This window comes from Paramormyrops kingsleyae, chromosome 6 (genome assembly GCF_048594095.1).
Source record: "Paramormyrops kingsleyae isolate MSU_618 chromosome 6, PKINGS_0.4, whole genome shotgun sequence".
NCBI lineage: Eukaryota > Metazoa > Chordata > Actinopteri > Osteoglossiformes > Mormyridae > Paramormyrops > Paramormyrops kingsleyae.
Window position 1 is genome coordinate 31846078 of NC_132802.1, and position 19864 is coordinate 31865941.

A 19864-nucleotide genomic window follows, 5' to 3' on the forward strand; every position below is an offset into this window, starting at 1 on the left:
CCACAACAAACAGCTAACATCAGTCTCTGTCACAACTGGCATTCAAGATTAAGTTAATATTGTCATAAATGTGCCACATATCAATGGAACAGACTGCAGCTTTTCTCGATCTAGTTAATCCAGAAACAAGCCTGACAGTTTCTATCCCAAATTTTAACATATCACATGGTTCCACTGAAACCAAACCACAATGAGATTTATTGCTAGGAGATAGTTAAAGAATTGAGTGGATAAAAATCTCACTTGAAAAGCAGAGATAGCACTGGAGCACCCCATGACAGAGACGGACACTGGGCACAGCCGCCGTGGAAGATACCCTAAACACAACAAGTACAGTGTCATTCTGTAATGACCAACATCTCTGGGAGACTAATGTAATCTCTGGGATAGCTCTGTGCGCAGGACACACATCTGCCCCCCCCCCCAGGTGTTTTTAATGAACTGTAGCAGGTGATGCATTTTTATGCAGACATGACAAAATGCTGAATCATTATGGTTATGAGGGCTACATGGAAATGGAAAATAGGAACATCTGCTTTTTGGTTAACAGGTTTATGGAAAAATGTAACCAGACTAAAAATACAGGGAAAAAATATTCAAACTCTTCTGTAGGGGAATATGACAACACATTATGATGTGAATGAGAGGACCAGTCCGTTCTCAGGAACATGTGCATGCCAAAGAAACTCTTCTCGTTGCTGCTGGTGAGGTGAGCGTGGGCTGTGTGTCACCCGCCCCTGATGGCTCTGTGGAGGCAAGCGCAACGCCAGACCACACGCACATCCACTCTCAGCATGGAAAAGACAAGGACTTTACAGGTGGGATCCACAGGCTGTGAGCCATGGTAGTACGGACAGTGTAAAACCTAACATTTCATTTATTGATATCAAAAGGTAGATATACAATAAAATATTCCATCTATTATTAACAAGGAGATAAAATGGAAAAAATACCCACCCCCTGCTCATCTATGCCAGATGACCAATGATAAAACAAGAGTAATTAGAATATAAAAATACTGTACAATTGCCTTTGAAAAATCAGTCAAGAATGTATTCAGAAAGCACATCTCCGATAAATTTCTCAGTACTAAGACTAATTATTAAGAAAGATCTTTGCATCTAAATTCTAATTACTTTCCTTAACAATAAAAATACAAACTCTTTATGGATTTGAAAAATATGTTTCTTGTAATATTCCATAACAAAGATCCTTTCCCGTCATCATATCAAAGGAAAAAGCTGATCATCATAAGTAATGGAAGGTTTTCCTAAAAGCACTCAAATGCCATTTCCCAGAAACAAGCATGTGCTGCCTATGAAAGACAAGAAACTCCTGCTATGAACATAATTCATTAAGAAAAATAAATAACTGATCATCACATAACTGATACCAAGCCAATATCTCACCATCCACTTTAAATGTGACTGTTGTAACACTATGGTGTCTGACTTGTTTCTAAAGTCCATAGTGATGATATTGCAGCTTCTACATTATATTCCCGTTCATGCAGTCCCTGATATGAAGTGGAAAAGGGTGAAATGCAACCCAAGCTGAATGCAGGACGCCCACTGTCTTTTAGCAGTTTCACAGGATGCTTTTCTGTCATGATATCGCCTTGAATATCTGTACATTAAAACGGCCCATCTACTAGAATACGTTTATTAAAGAAAGCTAAAATGTAAAACTGTTTCGATTATCAAACAAAATCTTTCAGTAAAACTATAAGTCACCAGCAAAATACATGGACAGCAATGCAGCAGGATGCTTGTAGCTAGACAACACACGACACATTCAGAGTTCCTCCTCTCAGACAAGAACTACACTGAGTGCATAGCTACTTACCACTGGCTACTGGAAAGAATCACTGATCACTACAAACCAAACTGTCCCAAACCTCCAGAAAGGAGCACATGGATTCAGTATCTTCTAACAACATGTCTGGAATCTGCTTCAACTAGAGTATGATTCTTCTGCATCTGGTATTTTTATTTGAGTCTAAAGCCAGACAGCTACTTATAATAGTCATACTGTTTTACCCATGAAAACCTGGTTCATTGGTTTTAGATGTTTTTCCCTGGCCTAAACCTGGTTAATATGGGTAAGGAAACCACCTAGGATGAATCCACAAATGGTATTTCAGCTCCAACAGTTCGCAGTCATCCAATTATCAGACCCAAGAGCCAGCGGGGCATCGCTCTCCAGTACCTCTTACTTGTGCACCAGCCTGAGAATTCTGACCCACCTCTAATGCCAAGAGGAGGCAGTAGGTTCAAGTTTTTCTTCTTTGAATAGGACACATACAAAGCAATAAGAAACAAAAACAAACAAGAATAGCTGCCCCTCCTACACACAAGAAAAAACGAATTAAGGATGGAGAACACTGCTTTAGTCTGTCTCCATATTGACAGAGGAACTGGCGCCGTCCACTTTGTCACGGAAGGGGGGGGTGGTGGTACTGGGAACCGGCGGAGATGAGGAGCAGCTATCCGAGGGAGCAGGCAGGATGGGCTGGCGGATCTTGTCTTGTCGTTGGTAGAACAAGAGGTAGGCAGCATTGGTCTTAGGGTGCGGGGGGGGGGGGGGGGGGGGGTACAGGAAAGGGGGGTTTGCAGTTACAAGTCACCAGCTCAATCATATAATGACAACCATCATACAAAAGCCCCGCCTCAAATGTAGTCCAATATGGTCCAAGAATCCAAATCATTACAGAGCCATTGGTCATTCCATGGAGATCATACACCGGATTGTCTTGCTGCAGCCCATGTTCCAGAATTGGCCCCTTTAGGTCCTCCTTTTGCCGATTGCTAGGGCTGATACTATGCAGATGCAATACTATTGATTCCCCGCTACTCTCCCCACACCTCAAACGCCTGCCTCCCCCTTCCCCACCTCTAACGGCACATCTTCGTTAACTGCTAGGTCACCCGCAGGGACACAACGGAGCACTCCCAAACTGCACAGAGAATTTCTAGATTTTATTCTCTCCATATGCCTGAACTCATTTAACCCATCTAAGTGGTCAGCTTACCACAATTTGTTCCTCCCTTGCATAGGTCACCTTGCTGTCATCGAAGTAATACCATTGGCCATTGTCCTTGTTCCGCGCATAACTGGTATCTACAGATGACAGAAAATAAGGATTGCTACAGAACCCTCCAGCAGAAGATCTGGAATGCATGGAGGGCTATCTTCTGACACAGCCTGTGATTGTGTCTGCTTGAACCAGAGCCTGGTTTTGATGCATTTTTTCATTTCCAAAATCATACAGCTACTTATAATAGCCACACAGCTGTATTGATAAGAACTGAGCTCACTGCTTTACTGTTGCTGAAAAATATACTCCGATGCAGATTATGCTGAGCAACAGTATGAACTTACAATGTCCATCTCTGAGTCCGCCATAGTGATTAGAAACAGCCATCAAATCATATCGGCTTGGAGGTTCCCTGTCAGAATCTGTCTTCCTCAGCAGAAACTGCGAAAAATCCAGATCCCTACAACAAAGAAAGAATGCTTATATCAGAATGCTTGGCTGTGAATAGTGTATTTAAAATACAAACAATACATCACCTTTGGAAAAGGAACACCAGAAAAAACTCGAGCTCTACAGTCATGAAGACACTTTCAGACCAGCATGCGGCATACCTTAGGGGAGCAGTGACAGGCGGAGTGCATGCGGCATACCTTAGGTGAGCAGTGACAGGCGGAGTGCATGCGGCATACCTTAGGGGAGCAGTGACAGGCGGAGTGCATGCGGCATACCTTAGGTGAGCAGTGACAGGCGGAGTGCATGCGGCATACCTTAGCGGAGCAGTGACAGGCGGAGTGCATGCGGCATACCTTAGCGGAGCAGTGACAGGCGGAGTGCATGCGGCATACCTTAGGGGAGCAGTGACAGGCGGAGTGCATGCGGCATACCTTAGGGGAGCAGTGACAGGCGGAGTGCATGCGGCATACCTTAGGGGAGCAGTGACAGGCGGAGTGCATGCGGCATACCATAGGGGAGCAGTGACAGGCGGACTATATACCTTAGGGGGAAATCCACTATTGTATCCAGCTTCTCACGGGAATACTTGGTGTAAGAGAAGCGCTTCAGGTGGATGATGAGGACTTCTGGGAGGGACCACAGGTCCAATTTCTTTGTTGCCAGCTGATGCTTCTTGCATAATGGGCAGTACCTACAACACACTCTTGTTTTTACTATGTGTTCATACCTAAAGCCTTGCAGGGTCAAATTCTATTTGGTTAGGGCCTTCAGAGATAGATAGTTTTATGAAAAGGCCCTTATTTAAGTTTGAATTTTTTTCTCTCCGACACTGAGGAGAGTTTAGAAACCAGAGGTACCAGGGATTCTCTTCCTCCAGTGTCTCCACGGTGGTGAAGAGTTCGATGCACTGCTGCAGATCCACCCTGGCTTGTTGGTGAGGGATCTCCATGCTCCTGTCCTTCATGTACTTCTGCGGGTGCAACATGACACAATAGCAGCGACACGCACAGGCCGTCATCACGCACACCAAAGCAGAGCAAGCCTCAGCCCCTCCCATACCTCAGCCTCGTTCTCATTGTAGTGCTTCTTCTTCATGTCGGGGTCCCAGTCAATGGCGACGTAGGGCTGAGCTGCAGACAGACAGCAGAGCATTCGCTGAGACCTGGTCACATGCTCAGGGACGCATTCTTAGAAAAACCACCCATGCAGAAAATTTCAATAAGATGGTGAAGAAAGGGGGACAAAATAAGTTTTGCAGAATTAAGTCAGGTTTGCTGCTAACCTTGAATTAAAAAAAATAAATATAAAAAGAAAACACCAACACAATTTCTGACAATATACAAAAGACTAAAATTCACAAATATCACTTGACAAAGCTTTATTTATAAAACTAATAATGCTGCAATAAATATTTAGGTCACATTAATTACAACTGTTTCTAGATTTTAACAAAAAACCTATTTAATCAATGTGTTATTCTACCTGGGGAATGGATAAATCTGCAGTTGCCTTTTGTACATCAATTTTTACTTTTTAATAGACTTACTGAAAGCTGTAAAACTTGCTAGCAATATTAGGGTAGTAATACTATCTCTCAAAAAACACTCATATGCAGGTGAATACTTTACAGTAGCCAACAAGGCCTATTAATCTATAACCCTACATACATATCTTGCCATACAGCATATATGGGGGCTTCAGGACTTGGGCTCTGAGCCACAGGTTTACTTTCAGTTTACCCATTTATACAGCTGGAAATTTTGTTTGTATTAAAAAGTACAACGGGCTAAAGTAAGCATGAGCTTAAGGAGTGCATGAGTCCAGAGTTTAGGGGCAACCTAGAAGGACGATGGCAAGATCACTCGTGCTGAGGTCAAGGCTGGAAATAAAGCTCGTTCATTGGCCTGAGGGGGTAATTAAGATGAAGGCTGAATACAAAAAAAAAGCTCAACATTAGCCCATTGGCTAGTAAAAAAGATTGCATGTACAGCTGTAAAAGCTATCGCATTAGTGTTAATTTTAAAGTCACAAGCTTAAAATTGCATCCGTTAAATTTGTTAGACCAATGGAAAAGAAAAAAAAAAAAAAACAGTAAGCACATATTTTTAATAGACTTTCCTTCTTGGTTGTAAAGGACAAGAGATGTACTCATGATGCTGCGCAAAATTTCAATCAATTTATTTTGATACTTCTGTTTGAAAATAAATACATTTCTACACTGACTATATAGAATAATCTTTTTTGGATGGTGGTGGTGTGCGGAGGGGATCCGAGCCCGGCACTCACAGCTGAAAGAGAAGGTGTTTCCGCCGTCACCCAGGCCCCTCTCTGTGGTGCCGTTGGAGTTCACCGCCTGGATGGAGAACAGCGACTTGCTGCGTTTAGTGGGACAGCACTTTCTCTTCGGTTGGCGCTCACTGGACTGAGGGCTGGGGGGTGTGGCTTCATCCTTATCTACTTCCTCTTCGCCATCCTCATCCTCCTCAGAGGGCTGCTGCCTGGCAGCCTGCGGGCTGCCAGAAGCATCTGGTAACTCCTCTGAGACGGTGGCTCCAGCTGACTCTCCATCCTCCGCAGCACAACCCTTTTTCCTTCTGCTGTTGGCCACAGCAGTGTCCTCCTCTCCCGTAATGTTGTTCGCATGGTTGACCTCAGACTCTGAGCCATCGGCTTGGCCGTCCCCCTCTCTCTTGGAGGGCCCTGGCTTGTCACTCTCTTCTTCGTCGTCATCTACATCCGGAGACAGAAGGAAGAGTGACATCCATAAGTGACTAATTTTTAACAAAATGCTCCAAAGACCGACTCCATTGGGAGCTGACAGCAAAAAATAAATCTGTTCCTCCACAAAGAAAAGTGAGTAGAGAAGAGAACAGAAAGAGAAGAAAGAAGAGAAGACTAAAGAGAAGACAGGAGAGGAGAGAGGAGAGGAGAGACTGATCTGACTCGCAATGCACTTCACAAAGGTTCCTCAGGATAACTATGTATTCAGAGTAATGGGGGTAATATTACCATCGCTCACTCCGTTGGTCTGAGTCTTATACAGCTCTTCTTCCTCATCATCGTCATCATCTGCCTCCTCCTCTTCATCCACCTCTTCCGATGGGTCCGGCTGACGAACGTAGCGTCTGAGAGAGAGTGAGACACTTCAACTATCTCCAGGGAACAAGGAGCTCTACCTATCTTTGTCAGTAACTGAACCAGTGTGTCAATCGAAACTGAATTAAAAAGAGGGATCAGTACAGGCCAGAATATAAGTGAACGCATAAACTCCACTCACGCCAAACGCTGAAGGAAGTAGAGGTAGAGGGCCTCCTGAGAGCATAGGCTGCGCGGCGTGGAGATCAGCAGCGGATGGCCGAACAGCGATGTGCCGTAGTTGCTGCTGCCTGAGCCGTAGTCGCGGTAGTGCGAGCGCTCTCGCAGGTAGAGTGCCAGCACCACCTCGTCTCCATCCTCCTCGACGGAGCCCCTGCTCAGCTCATAGCTGCCGCAAGGGAACACAAGGGCATTTACTACGTGTCTGGAGGGCCACGGCAGCCCTTTCACGACACCCAGTCGTGATTCACACTCACACAAAGATGTCGTCCCGATCCAGGATACAGCTAAGGGACTCATCAGCCTGGTAGATCTTATAGAAGCGATGGTTGAACACATCAGCCACGATCATCTGAGCAGTAATGAAAACCAAGGTCAGCTAGCCCAGGGCAAACATTCACGCACAACAGAATCTCAATAATTAGTTGTCACGCTATTCATAAGTAGGATTGTTCAAGGAGCACACAAAAAAACACCCTCTGATTTACTTTATGGTTGCTCTTGATGACAGCCATGCAAAAATGCTTGAATTAACAGGGTTTAAGAGACCCGTAGCTTCAACTTACCTGACTGGCTGGCACATTGGTCAGTTGGGACAGAGCCAAACATAGATCTGACACTTTGCCTGCTTTGGGTACAACCAAGCGATACTAGTTGAGGAGGAGGAGAAAAATACATGTCAAATAAAAACAATTTCAGTTCATTCCTGGAGTAAGTATGGAGATTTGGCAGGATAATTTCAGCCAGGGGGGTGGTTTACCTGCTTGGGTTTGGCTGCTGGGTCAAGAGAGACAAAAAATACTTCCATCACTCTCTCCTTGCTGACAGGCAAGGGCACACTCAGGTAACAGAAGGGGTCAAAGGTGACAGACACTTTGTGGCATTCGGGGCAGACAAGGGTGGACTTGAACAATCCATGAAAAATGTCCACAATCACGGAGTCGTTCCGTCGCCGGTGGTTACGCCAAGCCTCCTCAGCCACAGCCTGTCACATGACATGCTAGGCGGTCAGAATCCAACAGAGTAACACTGTCCCCTACTCTTAAATTTAGGGACAACTCATAACTTTACAAAAATACAAAATATCTAAGTATAGAGAGCAAACACAACATACACAAAGAAGAGGTTGTTATAATACTGTATCAACCCACAGCAGGTCTACACATGCATCTTCACAGTGATTACGACAACAAATAGCAGACACAAAAGATTAAACTTGACCCAGTCATCTTACAATATATGAATCCCAGTTTACGTACTTAAGTGTGCATAGACGACTCTTCACAAACCTGGTCAGGTCTACCATCAGCATCCCGTAACTCTATATACTCCTTGTTCTTGACACGGTTGAGGTCCTCGTGCAAGCCATCAAGCAGGAAGGAGAGCAGCTCCTGGGAATCGTGCTGCTGATAGCCCAGAAACTGGGAGGCAAAGTGGCCCACCTTGGTCTGCACATGAACAGCCATATTAGAGGATCAGAGCCTCTACTGAAAGAGAGCAGCGTACCTTGGGGCCTCTATAGCGGCCTACCTTGAAGATACGAGGCACCACAGAGTAATGGCGGCCGGACCACATCTGCTTGATGACGTCAGCATAAGCCTCGGCGATCTCGCCTTTCATACCCAGCGGGTTGGTGAAGTTCAGCTCCTCCAGGTAGCCATTGCATAAGAAGTACTCCGTCAGGGGAGGGGTGTTGCTGAGACACTGGAAAGGAGAAGATTGGGGGGGGGGGGGGGGGGGGGTGGAGGTGCACTGCTAAGAACACCAACCGTCCAGACAGCTGCCCTAATGCTGAAAAGCCATCACATTCACTAGCTTGCTTAAAATAAGTTGGGTGAAATCTAACTTAGCCTGTCACGCAGCAAAGCTGCCAGGCATGAAAATCCACTAAATAAACAAGAACATAAAAACAAACGCCAGTAGCAGAAGCAGCAGCAACCTACCTGAAGGGCAGAATTCATGAAGCATGTGTTTCCCAAGTTAGTGAGGCCACACACTCCTGGCTGGCCGTGGTACGAGTCCTGCTCGTCCATAGAGTTCCTCCTGGAGACACGGTACAAGGTAACACATCCACAATTAGCACAGTAACTGTGCTTCAAATTACTCAACTATCACTGTGAGACTATAGCTACTGTCACACTGCATTTCAGCTCAGTAGAAAATACAAAGAAAAAAAGAATAGCTATTTAGTCTAAGTATATCTATGCATCCATCCATCTTGCAAAAGCTTATCCTGGTGTCTTAGGCAACATGGATAGGATCTATGTATGTACCATATATTTCTTTATTACACACAAACACATATTGATTATACACACAACCATAGGTGGACAAGCTACACGATTCAAGCACCCCAACAAAGGTGAGCCGTATTAGGGTGAATAAACATTAGCAGCATGTGTCAACTATAAGTGATCAGTCTATTGACCCTCCAGTCAAAAAAAAAATTATTTAATGCATCAGTTCCATTTATGGGTAGTTCTAGAGCCCAACCTACATTTTTACTTCCCTCATGCCTCAAAGAACTGTAAGCTACTGAAGGGATAGGACTGAAGCTATTCAAGGGGTCTGAAGGTCAAAGGGTGGCCCTACTCCTTATGAGACCCTTGCTATTGATAAGTTTGTATTATTTGTTCCAACCTATGGGTGTCCATATTCTACACACACACCTCGAAAAGGCGTGTGTATCCAGCAGGGAGTTAATAAGCATTTTTCACCTGGTTCTTTACTTACGCTATGTTCAGATCTTACACCTGACTTCTTCATATTGTGACACAGCAATACATCACAGGGTTTTCGTTAATAGCCACATGGTTAATCATTAACAGCCTTGTTTTAAGATATCATTAGAAGCCTAATAGGTAGCCATGAGCTATTGATGTGTGACGGAGTACATAAAAATTTATCTGTAGTGACTAATGGTGAGCTGACACGCTTCTGAACGCCCATAAAAGTTCCAAAAGGAGGCCTTAAAGCAACACATTAAGTCCCCTAATAATCTTTAACACTTATTGACAGTATAATTTTTATTTTTGCTGAACCAGACTTCAGGGCTATGACACATTTCAATTGTACCGTTTGATTTTAAAAACTCTATTCAAGCTTTTCACTGGTAAGATCTAATTAACTTCACGAGGCCATAATTCAGAAGCATTGAGAAGCAAATGCATTATTATAATAGATATTCAAACTGAAGATCCTTGCTGTGGCTTGCAAACCAGCCAAACACACAGTACATCACTCACATAATTTGAGGTCTGGAGCTGGGCCAGGTACCATCAGTGTTCCTCATCTCCATGATCACTGTCTGCAACACAACAGGAGACCTTCAGGAAGGAGGAGGAGGAGGCAAGGCCAACATGCGACAGAGCTCTGGTTTGCACAGAGAGAGGAAGGAGGGACGTACCATGCCAGAGCTGAGACAGGACTCAAGCACGCTGATGTGAACATTGCGCAGCCTCTCACAGGTTGTGTCAGAGCTTTTCATCCACAGCCTGGTCTCCGCAGTCTCTGGTACCTCAAACAGCCTCCGCATGGTCTTCTGAATCGCAACTGTTAAAGGACCGGGAGGGGAAACACCATGGAACCACATTCGACAGAAATGCCAGAACAAAAAAAGAATACAAACACAAAGATACTCATCAGGATGCTACATTGTCTTCTACAGCACGTGTCACAGAATGTATTAAAAAGATGTCAATTTTGACAGTCAGGAACTCTGGAACAAAGAAGGCTTACATATAGAGTCTGCGCGGCTGAATTTCTCAGTGAGAACGTTCTCCATATCACTATGAAGACACAAGAAGATCTCCACCGGGTACACCTCCACTTTGACGGTGCTGGGCAAGTCCACCACCTGACACATTAAAAAAAAGGTTGGATTTACATCCCACTGTGCATATGATGCACTTACTGACTTTTCATGAATTCAGATGTTTACAAGCTAAACTTATACAAGATCTAGGCAATATACAACCTAAGACACATCTACCTCCATTCAGCTGAATCCTTCCCTTGCTTTACGTGAGATCTGACAAGGACGAATGGTGGCAACAGGAACCTACCTTGCGTTCAAGGGGGGGCTGATCAGCTGCCCTGCCATACCAACTCAGAAGCTTATGCCAAGCCTCTGCTGGGATCAACACAAAATCCTCATTCTCCACAAGCCCATCCCTCAAATGGTAGGACTCCAGATCTGTATCAAGAAGGATTGTAACAGCCTGTTATCATCCTTCATATTAAAGCATAAGTTGTCAAAAATTACTGAACATCATGATGCGGTTGTTGATATGCAATAGCCAGAACCATTTATTCATATCTTTGATAAATAAGAGCAAAGATAGCACACATCCCAAGACATTTACCCATTTATTTTACATAACCACTTCTCCAGTATTGAGTTTGGAGACTAAGCCCATGAAGAAGAAGGCATGATGCAGGGGAGACCCTGAAATGGATGCCAGTCCATCACACTAAGAACATAAGAACATAAGAAATTTACAAACGAGAGGAGGCCATTCGGCCCATCAAGCTCGTTTGGGGAGAACTTAACTAATAGCTCAGAGTTGTTAAAATCTTATCTAGCTCTGATTTAAAGGAACCCAGGGTTTTAGCTTCCACTACACTAGCAGGAAGACTATTCCATACTCTAACTACACGCTGTGTAAAGAAGTGCTTCCTCAAATTTGTTTTAAAATGTTCTCCCGCTAATTTCCACTTATGGCCACGAGTTCTAGTATTTAGACTAATATTGAAATAGTCATTTGGCTGAACAGCATTCAGACCCGTTAGAATCTTATACACACATTCCCACTCACAACTACATGTCATAGACGATTTACAGCTCCCAGCTTACCTAACCACAATTTTTGGACTGCAGTACCCAATGGAAACTAACGGGAACATGGGAGATCATGTAAACTCCACACATACAGAGCCAAAGGTGGTAGTCTTTCTTGCTATTTCCCAACACACACTGGTAGAGTATTTAATACTTATATGATTCCTTGAAAGGCCACACTGGAATTTTTCAGGTTCACTGAACACTAAAATACTGAGACCTAAGATCAAATGAGAAATTTAGTGTAACTATATTTGACCAGTTTGACTGATAGAACAAAGCAAATCCACTATCAACCATTCATCCAAAATTAAGAAACTCTTTTTGAATAAGCCTTCCTTTTTTACTGATCTTCTGACTATTTATTACAAAAACTCATAATACTTTTGCAGTTTCTCTGATTAATTGCTTGGCTGTGCTTCCTTTGAACGTGAGCCTTTTCCCCACCTGCCTCTCATGAGAAAACACGCAGCTCAGTTGAACTCACCCTCGAAGAGTTCTGTGTTGTCTATCTGCCCAGGAAAGGAGGAGGAGTTTTGGTCCCCTGTTTCAACATACTCCTTCCACAGCTCATACCATCGTTTGTCCAGCAGGTACCTGAAATACAATCGAGACAGATTTTCAGATTGCTTGTTCCTCTTACCTTTCATCTGCCCCCATTGTCTTTCATTCCTGTGACAAAGTTGCTGATGTCACACATTCCTTTAAAGAACTGTCCCATCTGGGACTCTCCATTCCACTTCTGCCCCAAACCCCAGTTCTTCTAAACTCTTCATTAGATACCAGCTCTCCACCCTCATCACACACATCTTCATCCTGACATTCCTAAGCTCCTTCTGTCAGATCTCAGACTGCTGGTCCTTTTGATGAGTCTTTTGCTCCTGAGACCTGAGAATCTTCTCACTCTGAAGTGGTGACACATCCAGGATCATGTACCAAAGCCAGAGAACAAGAATCATGTTGTACCATAACTAAGCAGAACCTTCTGGAAACCAGGCCGAATCCTTGATGGTCCATAAGAATCTATAACTTCTGTGTAGATTCTTAAGAAAACTTTTGCAGGGAGAGGAGTCACTAAGTCATTAAGTACTCCATTCAACATGGACTCTTATGACTAGGAACCAGAAACCTTTCAAACACGGGGTCAGAGTCCGAATCCACAGAACCACACACTACCCTAGTGAGTATATTAATATAATACATTTATTTATCCACAATAAAAGAGGTACCTAAGAATACCTGAACCTGTTAAAACACTCTTATACAATTAATACAGATGTAATTCGCTAAATTCGTGCACCAAATGTTAAAATATGTCATGGCAAATATCCAGAAAACGGACGTATACAAAAAAAAGACCGAAAAAAGACCACAAGAAGCAAGTATTCTATGGCGCAAAGAAATGTGGACTTGGTGAATAAAAACTTTCATTTAGAAGTACAGATTCCTTAGGAAGGGTACCATGACTTATTTACCTTTTCAGCGTACACTGCGCTACGTTTCTCAGCTTTTGCCCAAAGCGTTCATCAAAAAGTTTTGGAAAGAAGTGATACCCTGAAACGAAATGAACCCTAAAAAGCAAAAAGCTTCAAAGCTTCGGGCGCAAGTCCGTGTAAAAACATTTCACAACCTTAAATATGCCAGTTCACTTATGTTCTCCCGGCAAGATTGCTGGCAGTGCAACTATACAGAGGCTATAATGCACTGGGGTTACCGAAAGTCAGGAGCTGACGTAAAAGTTAATGGCTAGAAAAACAGATCCAAGTTGAAACTGAAAGTAAAAATTAATACAAGGGTTAAATTTTAAAGACTTGGGCAAATCTGGCCATATGTATATATGCACTCAGTCATCCAGGTTGTGTGTATTTAACACAGAATTAAGACGTCTGAAAAACGATAGCTACCCAAGCTGCGAACAGTAGCGACCTGCTTTGAAGTTATTAGTTAACTCGCCAACGGACTTGCGATCCATGCAGAGAGCGTCGGTTTAAAATTACGGTTTTTCAACCATTTTCAACTAGGGACCACAAATGAAAACATACCAGAATTAAGGATGGCATAACAACGACGATATAAGAACCGGGGGGGGGGATTGCAAAATTTCTGGCTCAGACACAAGGGTCCCCCTTCAATATCTGTCGCGTTGAGTAAACTGGATACCGACAATAATACAGGTGGCTGCGCACCCTGTTACTGCTCTACGGATCCCGAGGGTGAAAACCCCTGGTTTCTTCTGCGCTAAGAAAGCGGCCATGCACAGGGTTACCGGCTGCCTGACAGTCTGTGGGCGGCGCGTCCCATATAGTCCCGACGAAAGCATGCCTGTAACCTCTCCAACGGCGCAGGAGTCAGACAACAGGAATTCTGCGTATTCTTTCAATGCAGCCTCAGTGTGATCATGACATGACAACAATCTCTCAAAACCGCAGTAAATAAAGGCACCCGAGCGAAGGGACTCATCGGGAAGGACAAACGAACCGGTCGAGTTAGGAATCGAGGCTGGAAGTGCAGACCTGTATCCCTGGTGGGGTACTTCTACGACCGGCAGGACCGCTGGTGGGACCGGGTGAATAGTCAAGGTTTACTCGGCTAGGTGAATGGCCAGCTAGCCCGACAGCTATGTTATTGTCGTTGATCGGTGGGTGTCAGCCAGAGGGCGGCAAGTCAGTCTTACCAGCTGTCCCCGGCGCGGAGATGGTGGTTCTGGACCAGGCCCTCCACTTCCCTCCGTTGGGTTTCTAAACCAGGCGGTTCTGCTGCGGCGCCGTCGGCAGACCCAGCCATAATACCGCATAAATGTCAGAATGTGAAAGGAAAGCACTCCACTCATCCACCGTAAAGAAAACCGGAAAACTGGAGTGAACACAGGAAGCAGGAAGCGATTGGACGATGACTACTTCCGGTCCGGGGGAAGGGGGTGGGGGCAGCTGTGAGGGGCTGCGTCACTTCGTAAGGCCTTTGGGGCATTTCCAGTGAAATGGTACACATGTTTTAAAGTTATTCGTGGAAAAACGTTACGTTACGTTATGTAAAATGTTCAAGTAATGTAGAGCTTTCGGAGTACTGGAGACGAACAGGTTTCTGTCTGGGTCATTTCCACAGTTTGTGATCTTTTTACGTCCATTACGCATTTTATGTTTACTGTATAAACTATAAAGCCAAATTCTCTTGAATTCCAATGGAGTAGGTGGCAGTATGTTACAGTGTAATTTATGTATACAGAGAAATGTGAAAGAAGTTGATAATGACAAGGGAAAGATGTATTTTGTGTTTACAACACTGACGTACTGTGCATCTTTTTTGGTAGAACATACGATAGCTGTTCCTTCTTAATAGCACAGGTTGCCGGAAATAGTTAGCCTGGAAACAAATTAAATGAGAGAAAATGTTCTTTACACTTTATTACTGGCAGTTTAGCAGCACGATGTAGCCTCGTACTAGAGAAGGAATCTTGTACGACACAGGGAAAGCCTGCAAAAACTTTGGAAGTGTGGGGCAATAGCGCAATATGGCGAAACACACACAAGTGATCTTCTTAATTGCGTGATAGTTATTCCGTAATGCCGAAGTGACATAAATACAGTAATACACACTGGGCCTTAAGGGAAGAACCGGAAAACCTGCTCCGGGACACACCCACTTATGAACAAGTTATTGTGTAGAACAGGGAGGTCTGAGAAACCAGGATGTGAAGAATACGGAACAGTTCAGATTTGTTTTCTGCCAGGTGTATTCAGACTTCTGCATACAGAACTATATGAGAAAAGCCACCCTAAAAAGAAAGCCTTTGTAATGGGGCAAGTGTTGAATTTGTATACTTTTGTTTACTTTTTACATGCGCAAAGAATGCAGGGTTGGGTTGAACTTGGAGCTTATCTTGGGAAGCATAAGGCACTGGTCAAGCACAGGATTTAAATCCATAAACCACGCAACCCCACCTGGAAATATAAGGCATGAATATATAACTGTTGCTGTATTTATAAGGATGTATGTTCCCGCTTAGATTCATGTATTGTAAAGCACAACAGAGCTCGAAATTGATTTATTAGGATTATACTTACAGAGTAAATAATGTGGCTATTCTGTTAGTTTTAATTATACATATACATGTGTATAATTTTAAACTTGAAACTTGAAATTGCGTATTTCGGAACTAATTAAATATGAAACAAGGGTCTCCAAGTTTTCCATCATACCCTGCTTCTGATGAGCCATGCCTGTTCTCAGGTAAATACCAGGAACAGGTGTGGCTCATCAGAAGCCAAGTGGGACAGAAAACCTACTGGATAGTAGCTCTCCAGGACCGGAGTTGGAGACCCCTGCTCTAAAAGGAAGAGGGGGATAAAACAAATGCGGCTCCAAGCAGTTTCTCCTGTAGGTTGCGGTTCAGCTAATCACCACCAGAGGGCACTGTCGTCACATGTGAGACGGGCACATTTCAGATAATGCAACTACGTCTTTCCACCTCATAATGAAATCATATTCCCCTCTTCAGCTCCCATTTAAACCAAGTATAAAAATATTGCTCCTGAAAAATATTTTATTTCATTACTCAATTCTAAACCCACTCCCCCCTGTCAACAACATTAACCGTTGCCTCCTGTCTCTCCCCAGTAAGTAAGGGGGACTCTGAAAACTGACATAGTCCAGGGGGTTCTCATCATGGTGACGTACCTCTGTCAGCATTCGCATGTCCATTCAGCCTTTAAGCAGAGCCATAACCAGCCCCCCCCCTTGCAAAATGCTCCCCGGATGCTGAGTACATGGCTGACCCATGACCCTATGCTGTCAACTGTATATACAACAATGTGCAAAAGTCTTAGGCATTCAAAGAAAATGATGTTTAAATAACATAAAGGGTACTATATGTGTGTGTATGTCTCAAAAGACAGCAAGATGCACAAAGAAGTCTGTGTATTCATATTTGAGCAAATAAAGTCACTATATTTCATTTTTTAAAATACATATAAAATGTTGACTACATTTCTAAAGCGTAGGAAAATTTAAATTATTTTTTTATTACCTGTCTTGTTTTGAAAAATGTATACTTTATCTATACCTGCCATTATTTCGAAGGCTTTGTAGCCTAAGCAGTGAAATATTTATCACTGCTGGAATGCTGTGTATGTGAATGACTGAGACTTCCAGTGTGACACTGATCCCAGTTCTCCTTCAATTGGCTCAGTAGATGATTATGGATCATCCGTCTGCATCAAGCCCTAAGTGCACAGGGCAACAAGCAGTTTGTCTGGTTTCCCCTGTAACTGTTGTGTTATCTCTGTACTGAAGGTGGTCCCTGTGGCAGGATGTGGCCCTGAATCTGTAGTCCACCAAGGGCCAACCAGGCCCTTTCATCCTCGGCCAGGGTTTCAGAAAGTGACAGACTGTCAGCACTGGTCTCCGTGTTAATTCTCTGTTAATTCATGAACAAGCTGAAGACATTGATGCTGCTCAGTTTCTGCACATTGGTTTACTGTGAATGTTTCCAAGGCTGATGTACCACAGATCTCACCCAAAGTTATCTGATAATAGTATCATTGGAGAGAGCAGGGCCTTGATTGAGATCAACACAGAAGTGATCAGTGAACATATGAATAATGTATGATTTTACTTATTTACCTTTTTTACTTATCTGATAATACATACTTAGGTATTATAGAGTATGTATCTGATAATACATACTTATGTATTTCATTGTGTGTATCTGATAATACATACAGTATGTATTATAGTGTGTGTATTTGATAATACATACTTATGTATTATGTATTAGTGTGTGTGTATCTGGTAATGCATATGTATTATAGTGTGTGTTTCTGGTAATAGATATTTATGTATTATAGTGTGTGTATCTGATAATACATACATTACATATTTTCCTGACATTTGCAATAATGCGATAGTGGTGAGTCTACACAAATATGGTTTCTTTAATTCACAAAATATGGGCATATTGTATAGTTAAAATTCTGGAGGGCCACCTTAAGGCAATTTACTTTAAGCAATAACAAAATGCATGTTTTTAAAATCTCTCATCTGTATACTAAAAACTATTTCAAAATTAGTTTCCCTTTTATTTAAAACAAACTTAATCCTGATATTTTAATTTTTATTTAATACATTTCCATTTGGGAAGGCAAAATTAATAATAATTATTACAACAAGCTAGTGGTACTTCAGTATTTATAATCTTTTTTCACCATAATAAAGCAACCAGCATTTGTCTTACACGTCACCCAAAAAAAACTATTTGCAATATTCAAGTACTCATTACACCTCCTAGTGGACAACTGCAATCAATTGTTATTCAGCAACGAGCTGCCGAATGTATCGGTTCTAATGTCGATTTAATGCACTACTCACCATTTTAGAGGCTACATCTGGAAAGAGACTTGAAATACTAATTATGTATTTCTTTTATTAATAGAATTGTAAAACCAAGGAAATCATCATAGACTTCAGACGCAAACGCACTGCCCATGCTCCACTGAATCTTAACGGGGAATGCATTGAGCAGGTGCCGTCAGTTAAATTCCTAGGGGTACACATCACCGAAGATCTCACTTGGTCCACCAACACTAAAGCAATAACTAAGAAGGCCCAGCAGCGTATGCACTTCCTGAGAATTCTCAGGAAAAACCATCTAGAACAGAAGCTGCTGGTGTCCTTCTACCGGACAGTCATCGAAAGCATACTCACCTTCAGCATCACAGTATGGTATGCGGGATGTACAGCAGCAGACAGGAAGGCCATGCAGAGGGTCATTTACACAGCCCAAAAGATCATAGGCCACCCTTTGCCCTCCCTGGAAAAGCTCGCCGAATCCCGCTGCCTCTCCAGGTCCAGGTCCATTCTCAAAGACTCTGCCCACCCAGCCCACCACCTGTTCAACCCGCTTCCCTCCGGCAGGCGGTTCAGGTCACTAAACGCCCGCACTACAAGACTTTCCAACAGTTTTTTTCCCTGGGCCATACGTTCACTTAACAAAAACAATATCCCTCTGCAGACATTGGTCACCCACCACCCCAATCCCCCCCCCCCCTCCTTCCACCGTCTGCAATGATTAACTATGTCTCTGGAAATTGTATTTGATCACTTTATCCTCATCACCATCGCACTTTAACAACAGGCATTTGATAGTCTGATGCTGTTACGTTTACTATGATGTTATACCTTTGTGCAGGGGAGTGTCTTGTTTTGGTTGGAAGGTGGGGACTAATGTTTTGGGTGAGAGGAGTGAATAGGTTTGGGGGGAGTGTATGAGTGAGTGTGGGTAGGCTGCCTTGGGGCAGATTTGTTAATTCTTAACTATATTGGTTTTAAAACACTGACTAAGAGTGGCAACTCTAAATTTCGTTGTGTTTAATACTACGTATTTTATGCAATGACAAATAAAGCTTCTAATCTAATCTAATCTAATAAATATTTATGTTTATCTTAACTGTTTTCTTCAAACAATAGTTTTATGGAAACGTTTCCTTCATGACCATGACCAGGCCGAGAGATACTTGTAGATGCTTATAGCCAGGGGTGTATCTAGAAATTCTGGGTCCCCTGAAGGGTGTGAGATGGTCACAGTAGATTTTGCCCACCGGGCCCCCGAACTTAGACTTTGGGGCCCCTATAAAGTGCTGCCTCCTCTGAATCTGCCCCTCCGATGGCCCCGCTTGCCGTTCAGAAAATAATGAATCTATAGAAATGAACTTAATGATCTATGGGTTTGAAACTACTTAAATGAATACAGAGACACTGTTCTTTTTAATTTAGGCCTTTTGACAAAACATCCCCTTTTATTATGTATAATTACAGAAGTTGTAAACGGAACACTTGTGCAACTGCAGTTTTCTTATAAATAGGTTACCTGGCATGTAACTGTGAATTACAGTTTATATTACCTTACTCACTGTGAATGATTGTAGAGTGCTAAGCAGTGTACATTTAATTGACCTTCACTGAAACATGAACAATGTGTTCAATGTTAGCGATGATTAAATAAGCAGAACTGTAACAAAAATTATTTTCATATAGCAGCGTTAAGAAGGCAATATCACAGCAACAGGGCCTTTGAAATAAAACTGTAAATCGTGGAGACGGAAGGAGTCAGCCATGCTCAGTTCAGTTTTATTATTAAATCATTTATTCTAACATGCATGTCAGGCAGTCTGAATACCCAGTGTTGCCCAGATCTTGCTGCCCATCAGGGAAGGGCCCTCCATTTC

The 19864-nt window shown here is 43.0% G+C and overlaps 1 protein-coding gene across 2 annotated transcripts; it reads right to left on the reverse strand.

Moving 5' to 3' along the window:
* Window positions 1-861: 861 nt before the first annotated feature.
* usp11 (ubiquitin specific peptidase 11) lies at window positions 862-14534 on the reverse strand. Of its 2 annotated transcripts, none has more exons than XM_072713043.1 (21): window positions 14320-14534; window positions 12133-12242; window positions 10870-11000; window positions 10544-10661; window positions 10212-10357; window positions 10051-10112; window positions 8749-8848; window positions 8336-8509; window positions 8095-8253; window positions 7566-7790; window positions 7372-7455; window positions 7063-7157; window positions 6768-6974; window positions 6500-6615; window positions 5777-6220; window positions 4550-4620; window positions 4344-4460; window positions 4032-4177; window positions 3382-3497; window positions 3032-3120; window positions 862-2562 (listed from the first exon to the last, which is right to left on the reverse strand). In XM_072713043.1, exons 1-21 carry the CDS (start codon window positions 14427-14429, stop codon window positions 2389-2391), a joined length of 2994 nt encoding a protein of 997 aa, XP_072569144.1. In that variant the 5' UTR covers window positions 14430-14534; the 3' UTR covers window positions 862-2388. The 2 variants fall into 2 exon arrangements, with proteins under 2 accessions (XP_072569144.1, XP_072569145.1); XM_072713044.1 differs by lacking the exon at window positions 14320-14534 and adding an exon at window positions 13121-13193.
* Window positions 14535-19864: the final 5330 nt, after the last annotated feature.

What these genes read in the sequence shown, in the direction of transcription:
- usp11 (XM_072713043.1), bottom strand. Translation starts at nt 14,429, where the DNA reads ATGGCTGGGTCTGCCGACGGCGCCGCAGCAGAACCGCCTGGTTTAGAA. An exon ending in AAACACCTTCTCTTTCAGCT is followed by an intron (nt 4,621 to 5,776) that starts GTGAGTGCCGGG and finishes GTCTGTCTGCAG; the next exon opens with CTCAGCCCTACGTCGCCATT. An exon ending in ATAGTGGATTTCCCCCTAAG is followed by an intron (nt 3,498 to 4,031) that starts GTATATAGTCCG and finishes TCTTTGTTGTAG; the next exon opens with GGATCTGGATTTTTCGCAGT.